The sequence below is a fragment of the Molossus molossus genome, unplaced genomic scaffold, assembly GCF_014108415.1.
Source record: "Molossus molossus isolate mMolMol1 unplaced genomic scaffold, mMolMol1.p scaffold_m16_p_4, whole genome shotgun sequence".
Lineage (NCBI taxonomy): Eukaryota > Metazoa > Chordata > Mammalia > Chiroptera > Molossidae > Molossus > Molossus molossus.
Genome location: NW_023425377.1, coordinates 14,030,289 through 14,042,983, shown reverse-complemented (window position 1 = coordinate 14,042,983; position 12,695 = coordinate 14,030,289). Strand labels below are relative to the sequence as shown.

The 12,695-nt window shown below is 46.0% G+C and overlaps 1 protein-coding gene across 3 annotated transcripts in view; it reads right to left on the bottom strand.

Moving 5' to 3' along the window:
- GABRB2 (gamma-aminobutyric acid type A receptor subunit beta2) overlaps nt 1–11,827 on the bottom strand; it is a 205,361-nt gene extending 193,534 nt beyond the window's left edge. For 2 of the 3 annotated variants that reach the window (XM_036240451.1, XM_036240449.1), the window contains exons 1-3: nt 10,295–10,371; nt 10,049–10,140; nt 8,991–9,058 (exon numbers count right to left, since the gene is read on the bottom strand). In XM_036240451.1, coding sequence (XP_036096344.1) covers nt 8,991–9,058; nt 10,049–10,140; nt 10,295–10,371 — 237 coding nt within the window. Of the gene's footprint in view, nt 1–8,990; nt 9,059–10,048; nt 10,141–10,294; nt 10,524–11,588 lie in introns of those variants that run through there. The other variant, XM_036240450.1, reaches the window with a different exon arrangement.
- Nucleotides 11,828–12,695: the final 868 nt, after the last annotated feature.

Below are 12,695 nucleotides of genomic sequence, written 5' to 3'. Positions count from 1 at the left end.
TAGAGCAAGGAAAATGAGACTTGGCAGTACAAATGCAGATAGAGTGTCAACCAAATGGGCATCAGCAAGAGCCAGTGGGCTAAAGACACCCCCCTATTTTCCCATGTAAATAAGAAGAAGATGATATAATCTCATTTTTCTCCATGTTTAATAAAATATATTTATAATAAAATGCACAACAGGTGCAATACGCAAACCTGGTGTCTGTATCTTTTAAAAACTCAAACCATCTACTATCTTATTTCAAAGTACTTTTTATGTCATCCAAAAATTAAGTTGATTTTGGATAGAAATCAGGATAGAAACAGAAAAGAGGAGCTGTGTGAATGTGAGTTAAATTGATATATAAAACGTTTAAAAATTCCATTTATATGCTTCTTAAATCCAATTCTCTACTGTGCATATAATTTGCATATAATAGCTAATGGTGCATAAGTAAAAGTAAATATGTTTATTTTCAAGTGATCTATAACTAGATATAACTAATAATCTATTAAATGTATTTTTAAATCCTTTTTCAAAACAATACACAATGAATAAAAAAGAAAGTATCAATATACTCATATGCTTGTAAGATCATGGAAAAAGGCCTGAAAAAATACATACCAGTTTTCATTGGTGTGTAGAGGTTTATTTATTTATTTTTTTAAAGAAAGCATAAAATTGTAAAAATACTCATGGTCTACTAAGTAAAAATATAGACTACAGACTTCTCTCTACAAAATAAAATAGTAAGTTCAATGTGTAAAATTATAAATAAGGAAATAGACAAGAACTAGACGGTAATATGGGCAAATTAAAACACAGTTTCAATGAAGTGACTGAATGTGGACCATTTTTGCTTTTGATGTTTTGGGTATTTTAAAATGGGTTTTATCACAATGTATTTCCAAACATAAATGGACATGGCAATTAAGCACAAAATCTATTCCTTGATGAGAAAAATCTCCTTTTCTCTAGTTGTCTGTAGACAAAAGGCACAACACCATTCTTTAGCCCTGTGGTTCTCAGCTGGGGACAGCCCGCCACCTCCCTTCCTGGGGACGTTCTGGCGTTCAGAGCCCCTGCATAACAGAAGTGTCTGTCCCCAGATGCCCATAGTGTCCAGGTTAAGAAATCCTGCTACAGAAGGATCACAAAACAAGTGAGAGCCAGTCCCTAAAATTAAGCCCCACCCCCAAACGTTAAGAAAAATACTTGCTCTGATTTACATTCTTATAGAAAGTCCCACGGCCACGTGATCGCGGGTGGGGGTGGCAGAAGCATGCTGAGGCACACGTTGTGTACCTCTAAAATACAAAGCTTGACAGACCTCCCTGCCCTGCCTTCTCTTGCAGGTAAACCCATAGTCAGACCTTTCTTCCATGCCCCATTCAAGCAGGTGCCTTGTTCAGGGAACCCAAAAAGCACCAGCAACAAATCTGCCTTAAGAGTTAACCAAGAGAAAGAGACTTATAAACTCTCAAAACCAAGTGGCACAGTTGTTGCAAACAGATGAACACATCCAGAGATGTCATCTTTATGAGTCTCATATATGTCAAGTGGGACAGAGGACAGAAGATCTGGGAAGAGAAGAAAAACAACAACAACAACACAACCACCTTTAAGAGAATTACCTGTAGGAACAATTCTTTGGAAATCACACAAAAAATGTGTTCTCAATGGGAAGAGTTCAACTGCAAATGAGTTCTTGATAATAAAGGAGGAGAAGGGGAAGGGTGTGTCCTTTTCATACGGTGTGCACCCACAGCCTAACACCATCGAGACAGCTGACAGCTCTCAAACATCTACCAGCCAGCAGTGAGTGACGATGATTGGCCTTAATGGTTATCTGACAGATTCTGCTGGAGCAAAACACAATTATTAAGCAAGTTAAACAGCACCCACTCACCATGAAAGAAATTGACACAGCCATACCCTAGACTCTTCTACATCTTACATAAGTGTTTCTTTACTGATTGGTTTAAATAATGCTCAACATATGTAACATAAAATGCAAGCTTCTCATCAACGGCGACCACATCTTATATTTAACACACACTGAATAAAGGATCTACTTGGCACAATTATTTTAATGCAATTAAGATTTTTTTTTCAAGGTGAAGAGGGTGAAAAGCAATAGTAACATCTTACGATTAATTTATCTGATCCAAAAAACAACAACGAAAACCCCAAACCAAAAAACAAACAACAACAAAACAGGGTCCTCAAGCGATGAAAATGATCGTTAAGAGGAGGCCTTACTATATTTAAAAGTGCAGTCTAATGTGAGGAATGTGAAGTCAGTCAGCTGCTAACTGTGTGACCTTGAACAAGTCCCTTAACCTCTCTGGGCCTCAAACTCCTCTCTTGTAAACAGGTTGATAGTGACCATCTCACTCTTATAGGAGGATCGGATGAGACACCGCACATCAGACGATACCCGTACAAGTTACGACTCCATAAGCAGTAGCCATAATCATTTTATTATATTGGTGCTACAGTGATGGTGGAAAAAGTTGAGCACTGTACAAGAGGAGGAGAGGGGGAGGAGAAGGGGAAGGAGGAGCAGGAAAAGGAGAGAACATAATAGCTTGCTAATATTGGGTAGGAGGCTTCTAAGCCAAAGTTACCTCCTCTGATCGCAACAGGAGGGGTCTCCCATGTCACAGAGAATACAGAGATCCCCACTCAAGCAATCCTTCCATTTGCTGTCTATCAGCTCACCCCATGTCCCCGCCCTTCTAAAGGACACTCCTCCCCCCAGGGACGTGACTCCTGTCTGCAAGTGCCCCCGCCCCACTTCCCCCCAGGTCCCAACTTCTCACGTGTGGTCTCAACCACTGCTGCATGTACCAGTGAGCTCCTGCGGCTCTTTCTGCAAGACACGTCCCACAACTGATTTCAGTCGATCACTGTTGCAGCTCACTGACAAGACAAACCATTCTGAGATGTTCTACCTTAAAGTACAGCGGGCCAGAGTGCAGGAAAGCGGCCCAGCCCTTAGACTGCTCGAAGCTGGGGCCAGCCGACCAGACCTCCGCTGCTCGCGAGTGGAGGCTGGAGCTGAGTCCACCCCCACACACACTGGCCCCTGCACCCCGAGTGGGCATTCGCGTGCAGGGCTGCTGCATGTACCCACCCAACGGCTCGGGCTTCACCTTATCCCAACCCCCACACCTGCCGGAGCCAGTGTAAATTCTTTCAGAACAACTTACACCTTTCTTCTCCAAAACACAAGGTATGGAGAACGTGCTCCTGGGCTCCAGGACAGTGGACATGTCGCCTTAGCGCTGTCGCTGGCGGTTTAGACTTCACGGCCCAGGACCTGGTCCTTTATGGCCTCATATAAAAGGCTTTCAGCTGTGGAAGTTGTGTTTTTTTTGTTTGTTTAATATAACACAGCTGCCCTGGCTGGTCTGACTCAGCAGTTAGAGTGTCAGCACACGGACTAAGTGGTCATGGGTTCGAGTCCTGATCAAGGTCATGCAGAAGGCAACCAATCGATGTGTCTCTCTCACATTGATCTTTCTCTCTTTCCCCCTTCCATTCTATCTAAAAAATCCAATGGAAAAATATCCTCGGGTGATGATTAACAAAACAATAAAAATAAATTTAAAAAATATGTCACAGCTGACCATTTCTTTCTTTCTTTCTTTTTGTTTATTTACTTTTTAAATCTTTACCCCTAGATATTTTGCCATTTATCTTCAGACAGAGTGGGAGGGGGGAGAGAGAGAGAGAGAGAGAGAGAGAGAGAGAGAGAAACATCGACGTGAGAGAGACACATCAACTGGTTGCCACCCACATGACCCACCAGGGCCGGGGACAAAACGCAACCGAGGTACATGCCCTTGACCAGAATCAAGCAGGCGTCTCTGGTCCTTGTGCCAACAATCTAACCGCTGAGCCAAACCAGCCAGGGCCACTTCTTCCTTCTGTAAACTCTCTTGTGCCTCAGCTCTGAAGCCATTATTACCTCCGTAGTGGGCTCCATTACAGGGTTCCACCATTTAAATTACAGTGCTCCCCAGAACTCTGTGTTCAGCTGTCTTCTCACTTTCCCGTTCAACTGTCTCCATTCACACAGTTATTAGTGCCACCACTTCAAGCTGGCTTGTCCAAGTGCATCCCTCTAGTCATGGCTCCTTACTTAGCTCTACACCCACATTTTCCAATCACCTAGTGGTTTTCTCCATTCAGAGATCCCATGTGTATAGAAAACTCAACTTTTCCCAGACTGCCCAACCCTCTTGTTCAATTCGGCTGCTCTTCCAGTTCTATGAATGAATAAACGACACCACGAGAAACCTGGGAGTCTCCAAGTCCTGTGACTTCCACCACGTAAACGCCCTGATTTTATCCTCTGCATCCCTGTGTCAGTTCATCATTCTTCCTGGACTTCTGAAGTGGGTTCCCATCTCATCTCCCAACCTTAGGTCTCGTTCCCCTTCAATCCACCCCCCACACTTCAGAAGCATCTTCCTGAGGTGTGAATCTGTTCTGATTCTTCTATGGACATCCTTTTGCATGTCCCTACAGCCTTAGGAACAAAAATTAAATTCTTCCGAAAGCCACAAAAAGGGTCTTCATAACCTGATCACCACCTGTGACCACAACAGCAATTCTCCTCCCAACTCCAGGCATTTTAAGCTATGTGAAAATCCATAACACCATTTATTTTTTCTGTGTCTTTGTCTCCTGTAGGCCATCTGTCTGCATGGACACATACCCATAGACCTGTACCTACTACCTCCACTTCCCTAGTTCCCATGCAACACCTCCATACTCCAGCGCTCGATATTCCCTGTGTATTTCCTCTTTCAAAGCACTTACGATCCTACATTGTGATCCCGTCTACATTTGTTGGTTTAAAAGGCAAATGCCTAGACACTTAGGACTATGATTCTATGCTCTGTTTCTCCACATATATGATATAGCGTCTGGTGATTAACAAGTCCCTGCCGTAGAAATAAACACTTCATCCAGTATTTGTGGCATTCGCCAGGAGCCAAGCATCCAATCAACCATCACATGGTCAAAACCACATGGTGAGAGACAGAATAACCTTGTCTATGTACATTGTATTAACACGATGAGGAAGACAGAATAAATACGTAAATATAGAGCAACTTGAAATATCAAACAAATAACACATGAATGATGTAGTCACAAAGAAACTCATCGGAGACACAGAGCACTAGGTACTCACCAGATGTTCAGAAAAAAGGTTTAGGGAAGAGATAAGACTTACATAAGTATAAGTACAGCAGGAGCCTAGAGAATTAACAATAGCGAACACCTATATATGAAGTTGCATGAGGTCAGGAGACAAGTTGGTCTTGTTTGGACCTGTTCCTCAGGCCAAACCCATGGCTGGATCATGGAAGCTGCTAAATAAGTATTTGCTTTGAACTGAATTTTAAACTTTGCAGCTGGCACAGAAAACATCTGGGTTTTTTTTTGTTGTTGTCGTTAAAGGCAGTACTATTCCTCATTCACCATTCCATAAGAAGGTAATTTGTGTTTGTGTTTACTAGAACTCTTTCCTCAAAAGTGAAATATTGCTTCACTCTTTGGATGGCAAATGTGTTGTTTCAAGACGGAGAAGAATCTGCTTTAAATGAAGAGAAAGCTATTTCGGTCCATAATCTTCAGAGCCAATTTTGGATCTTAAAAGGCACTTTTCATCAAGAATCTTAACAAAAAAGATTCCTGCCAGTTTAACCAAGACATCTAAAAATATGTCATTCGAAAGCCAAGCTTTCTGCTCAGGAGCATTCTAATTGATAGCACGTTCTCCCAAAGATGTTCCATTGAGTCCTCCTGAGTCACATGGCTGAGTAAGATGCCATCATCACCTTCCTGAGTAAGGACTCAGGACTGCATGGCTTTCGGTTTTCTGCATTTTCCTTAGTCTGTGCTGATTTTCCAAGGGTTCCTAGAACTCCTTTGTACCCAACGGAGCTATTAGAATAAACCAGACCAGAAGCACATGCTACTTTGAGTTGGAAACCAACTTGACATGTCCCCTCTCGTTTCAAACATAAGGAAACTGAGACACAGTCATGTAAATTACTGACCCAACCTCTCTTAGGGTAGCAGCTGGAACGGACACTGGGTCCCTTGAGTGAGAGGCCAGTGTTCAGTCTTCTACATAGGCTACGTCCTCAGGACACCAATACCTTCCACATGTATCATTTCATTAATTCTGGTGGTCACCCGAGACAGGGAAAATGGGACTATGATTCCCCTTTAACAGGTGAGTCATCCTCTCTGGATGACTGAACAGCAGAAGCAGAGCTAACATCCAAGACTCTGGGCTCAGCCAGGGTTTCTCTAGCAGTGTCATTAACCAGGCTCACCCCACGGACACGGACCTTTTTTTTCTGGTGCAAACGAGTCAATAACAATTTAAATGGTCTAGTGTCTACCATTCTTCAAAGGAAGATTCATTATAATAAAAGAAAGTTACAATTACCAGAGGTTGCAGGCCACAAAGGATAATAAGGTAGAAACATGGGTGTTAATCAGTTTCGAGATTACACTTCAATAATCAATCAACCATTCTTTCACAACTGAATCTAATTAAAAAAAAAAAAAATCCTAATTTTTTTAGGCCTGTAAACAGAAGGCGAAAATGCCACAAACACCTTATTTTATTGAGACACCAGTGGTGGGATTTCCCATCTGCTGCTTCGAATCAAATAACCATATTGAAATAAAGTAGCATGCATCTCAAAGTTTTTCTTCGAAGGATTATGTACGGTCACTGAGGTTGCTGGCTGAGATATGTTTATTTTACAAGTCACAATGTGTCTGGACAAGTCCACGTGTTTTAGCAATCGGCTAAGAAAGGAATCTGGCACGGGGCTGTTCACATTCGGTGCTAGTCATCAATGCTGCACTACTGTCCTATTTACAACCTGACATTTGTTTTTACACTTTCACCATCCCATGATTTTTCAGCAACAATAATAACTTTAGGAGATGACACCTTGCCTTAGTTGGGTCTATATTTTGACTAGTGGGTCTTGGCACTGTGTCCAATTCAGATAACTCTCCAAAATGCTGCATATAAGCAAAAAAAAAAAAAAAAGAAAGAACTGAAGAAGAAGAAAATAACCATGTACCAAACAAACTGGGATATAATACATCTAAGTTCGTAGTTAATCTACTGCAGCATGTCATTGCTGTCTCTGGATTTTAAATATTTCTTACTTTTGCTATAAAATCCCGTGTTTCTGACACCATAAAGAGGAATGTGGTAAAATAAAGTTTGGGAGGAGAAAAGAGCATAAATAAATCAAAATGCAAAAGAGAGAGAGAGAGGACTCTAACTTAGTCGCACGTGCGTACCCTGAACCCCACCTAGTTTCTGTATTACTTTGTTTTTAGCAATACAATTTAGATTCAAGTATCTGGGACTTAGGTGGTACCCACATTAGGAATCTTTAAATTTTTATGGTAAAACTCAAAATATACACTGATGAAAGACCTCTAAAATCCCACAAAAGTGGATATTTGTATATCTGTGGAATCAGTTTCCTGAGAAAGAAACATTATCTACCCACATGAGACTTACAAAGATGTGTGGGAAATCTGAGGTTTTGAATCATCCCAGATTGCCTTTACTCTGTGTTTATATCCTCCGTGGTAAAGGCTTGCCCGGTAATTAGAAAATAAGAAGACTCATGTCATTGAAACATGACTGAAATGGTTAAATATTCCCTCCTGCAGTCACAGGATGTTGCAGAATCTTGGGATAGCTCAGGATTATCACCTGTCTTTGCACAGCGTAGAGGGGAACGAGGCTGGTTATTTGAGCTTCCTCTTTATTTGAATTCGGGGAATATGAAAATGACTGTCATGCTGAGAGCATGTCCCCTACAGAGTCCTTTGGCTCTAGGTAGCAAGCGTCCTAAATTTCAATGATGGCTGGATAGAAGTGTTTGCACTAAACCTCCCATTCTACACTCTGTTCTTCAACAGTGCCTTCCATTGCTGGGCAGAAACATGCCACAACACAGGCTTCCCAGAAACGTGCTTCGTGCTGTCGGAACTGAAAGTAACACTGCAATCTTACACTCACATGTGGCCTCCCTAGAGAAACTTTTCCAAAGGGGAAAGCTTCAAAACACAGACTAGAAAAGTCACAAGTATGTGGGGGTATCTGGGACACTTGCCTTTGTCTTGTATGTCTGCAGTGCCCCAGCATGGGCAGCAGGGGGCGGACCTGCATGCAGCTAACCCCCACAAGTGTTTCCCAGTGGGGAACACTGAGGCTTTTTCTCCTAGCACTTGCCCCAAGTCCAAGGGGGTAGCAACAAAGCAGTGCTACTATCCATAAACTGTACAAACTTAGGGTGTAAGGTAAATAACATTGCAGAAATAACCGGAAATGACAAGTGGATCTATGTTTGCCAAGTCCAAAGTATTAGAAAACAAGGGTGGGCAGTTTTTATTTTATTTATTTTGCTGATCAGGCACTTAGAGAAGGGGGGGGGGGCTTGCCCTCAGTAGTAAAGAGGCCATCTCTGAAAGCAACAAGTGGACAGGAGTATCCCTTGGGGCATGTTTTTAGCCTCTTTGCAACAGTTTAGTTTATAGATGGCATTCTCTTTTAAATGTTAAATCCAAACCTTCCCCCATTTCCCTAACCCCACCCAGAGCCCAGAACATCATGTGATGAACCGGATGTCCAGCTGAACTTAGGAAATGTGGCTTCTGCAGGGGGACTCCTGCCTGTGGCTACATTTGGCATGTGAATGTGTGATGCATTTTACTTGCTTTATGCCAAGTCCCAAGTATTCGAACCAAGTTGGGAAAATCTTTAGGGACCAGAAAGAGCTGACTCTGAAACCCCAAACACAGTGGGTTCCAAACCAAAATCCCCTGCCGTTGCCCCCACTTCATATACATACCCACACACGTCCGACCCCCAGGGGCTGGCTTCTTTCTCCTCCCTATCCCTGATTAATGTGAAGACAGTCAGAAACCTCAGTACTCACCATATTGACTTCAGAAACCATATCGATGCTGGCAATGTCAATGTTCATTCCCACGGCCACGGGGGGACCTGTGAACCAAGAGAGCCAGCAACCTGATTTCTCGGAACTTCATTCATTCTTAGCAAGAGTTGTCCCCGGGCATGGGACACTCTGCCCCAAGTCCCTCCCCACTGCTCACCCTTAAATTCTTTAAGTCCCTGCTTCTTTTTTTAAAAGGGTGGCAGCTCCTCTAGGAAATGCTCTATTGAACATGCACACACGTGTCCTGATGGATGAGGGATTCCAGCTCGGTCTACATGTGTAGATGTCTCAGCAGGAGAGCACACACAACTCACAAAAGCTCAGGCACATTCTAGCCCAGGAGAATTTTTTATATTGCGTTGAAACCCTCCTCCTCATTCACCCCCACAGCTTTTGTGTGCAGGTTTTTAACTCTCTAATCTTCATAAGACTCTGAAGCAAAATTAAATGGGCACTTCAGGGTTTCTAAGGCTGCAGCAAAAGAGGCCCCTGGCCCTCCCCCTTACCCTCCAAGCCCCTCAAGTCCCCCCACACTTCACTGCCCCTTGCAATGAGGCTTCCAGGATTGGATAATATCTAGACACCAGCCACTTTAAACCGTGGTCAGAACTCTTCCAAAGTAGGCGGGCACAGGGGGTTAATGCCACTTCTCAACCAATTGTCTGCACATCTTGTCCTCAAAAATGTTCACGACAGCCTTCATTAAGCCAGGTTTTCTGGGCACACCATTAACTAAACTTAAGAGATTTGTAACTGAACCAGGCAAAGACAGCGAAGCAAAGGATTTATTACAGTGAAGCCGAAGGGTAGCAGCCACCAATTCAGCTAAGAGGGTCTCACTGAAAGACCAGCTAAGTGCTGGACAGTCACAAATCAGCTTAAGTTTGGATCGGTTTCTCTACATGGTAACACAGAGACACATTCAATACACCACATTCACCACGATGAGGGAGAGGGAACAGACAGCGAGCACAAAGCTCAAAAGACAGCTTAGGCTATAGCTGGGTTGTTTCTTATTTCCAAGGCAACCCCATTACCTCCAAAATCTGGTCTCAGACGAATGTCATAGCCTTTCAGGAGTCTATCCACCGTCTCTTTAACCAGTGACATATTACTAGGATCATTGACACTAAGAAAAGAGAAGATAATAAACAGGCATCAGTAAGGTAGCAGGCTCAGCGTTCAGCATCTATCTGATCCTCACTACAGATGCCCGTTCACAGAGGTATGCAGACAGAGCCCTTCAAAGTGAGAGGAAAAACAGAAGCGTTGGGCACACTTACCTCTGAGCACAGACCGCGGCGATTATTAAGGGGAATGACCAAATCCCAAAGTAGCCTTTTTTCCGAACTCTCCACATCCCTTTAGTTTTTGATGGGATTGAGGGCTTCACTGAAGAGAGGTGATCCAACTTAGTCTTCCCAGTGCAGTAATTCTAATGTGAGGCGCATGCGCACGGCGTACCAAAACATCAAAGGGGCAGCAGAGGCTGCCTGGGACCTAGCAGATTTTCTTGCTAAGAAAAATAAATAAATAAAAATAAAAATAAATTAAAAGGGAAAAAGGAAAAATACATATATGCATAATATATACATATCTGAATACTATAAAAAAGTCACCCCACAGAGGACCCAGAGTAAAAATCTTTGTTGTCTTTTCGTGATGACAAAAACAACTAGAGTGGCTGGTAAGTTTCGGTAGTTGCAGGAGGCAGTTTTGCACCGCTCGGGTTGTAGGTTGTGTGTGTGTGTGTGTGTCCTCTTAAATATGCAAAACCAGATTGGAAATTTAGAGGATAGGAGGTGTGGAGTGCGAGCCGAGCCGAAGATGGGTTCCTGGGGGACCAGACTGGTCTCAGCAAGCAGATGGGGAGAGGAGTTTGAACTTTATTTCCTGGGCTAATAGCATCCCCTGCCTGGGGCGAGATGAGTGTAGAGGTGGGGGTTGTGCGGTGGGGGGAGGGGAGGGGATGTAGGAGCAGGAATGGAAGGGGGGAGGGAGAAAATAAGCCAATGGGAGGAGCGCTGAACAACCCGTTGGATTGGGGGGGGGGGCAATAAAAAAAAGACACCGAAAAATAAAAAAAGGAAGCCAGAAAAAGAGAAGAATAAAATGCTGCCTGCTTTTTTTCGCTAGGAGTCAAGGAGCAAGCTTCTTCACTACTCACGAGCGATTCCTTTATCCTGCTCCTCACCCCCTGCCCCCTAGTCCCTGAGAAGCAGACCTCGGGGTCCCGGTTTCTGGCGGTGTGACGGGCCCGACCCGCTAGTCCGGATTATTTATAGCTGGCAGGCGGGAGGGCGAGGGAGCAGAAAGGCTGCATCTCCGGGCTTCGGGCGGCTTCTGCAGTGGGGAATTATTAGTAGGGAGGGTGGGGTTGGAAGGGGGTGATGGGACGTGGAAGGAGTGGGGGTGCGGGAGGCAAGCGCCCTCACGGGGTGCCCGGGCGAGAGGGCTCAGGCGGCGGCACGGCAGGGAGGGCAGGTGGCGGAGCGGGGTGCGCCGCGGCCCCCACGCCCCCTCAGGGCACGCGCGCGCGAGCACGTGCAGGCTCTCCCCGGCTCCCGCCCTCCTTACCTCGCGGGCCTGCGCTCGCCGCCCACTCGCGCCGCCTGCGGAGTGGGCGCCCCCCACCCTGGCCCCGGCCGGGCGGCGGGCGACGGGCAGGGACGCTGGGCTGTGCAGGGGCTGAGCCTCGGTTCCCAGAGCCAGAGCGGCCCCCAGAAGGCAGGCCAAACGAGGAAGGGGCCCAGAGGCCGCCCGGGCACCGTGTTCTCCCGTGGTCTGCAGGACACCTCGTCTTCTCTCCCTTTCCCGGGGCCAGGAGGGACTCGCACACCCGAGGCTGCCTCCTCCCTCCAGCCTGGGGCTGGATCGGGCTGGCCACGGCCGCCGAGACCCAGAGGCTGGGAGCACACCCAGGGGCTGGAGAGGGAGGGAGACACTCGGTTCGTGGGAGAAGTCTTTCCGCAGCCCGAGGTAAAGAGACGTGCGTGGACGCCCTGAGGCGCCACGAGGCTGGGGCATCCGGGTCGTCTGAAGGAGCCGGACCAATGGTCTCCGGGCACTCCTGGGTTTTCTTGGAACCCAGGTGGAGGGATGGAGGGCAGGTTGCTCCCGCGACCCCTCCCCCACTCGGGGTGAATACCTTTAAATATCTAAGATCTAACCTACATCTGGACCCCAGAGCTTAACTTTTAACTCCTGCTCGCCATCATCGTCACCATTAATTGAGCGCCTACTGCCTACGAGCCAGGAGTGCTGCATTAATCAATTCCTACAAGAATCCTACTTTAGCCATCACCTCAGTTTCCTTATATTATGGGTTTAGAAACTGGCACGTTGAAGCGAAGGAACCAAGGTCACCCGGTGGCTAGAAGTGGAACCAGGTTTGGGCCCCAAAAACCTGCTTCCCTAACCACTAGACTAGACAGCCTTGACTTCCAGGTCCCGGACCTTGCCGACTGCCGGCTGGTCGCTGCTGCGGAACACCCTGGGCTCGGGAGCCCTGGGCGGTTTGCGGAGGAACGGGCAGGGGGCGCGCTCCCCGCACCCGCCCGGCCCGCTGGGTCTGCGGTGGGAAGGGGACCCCCTAGGCGGCGGTGGGCTGGGGTCGCTCCGCAGTCTCGCAGTCTCCGCTGCACCAGGGACTCCTCGGGGTCCTGGTCGGAGCTGCACCTGACC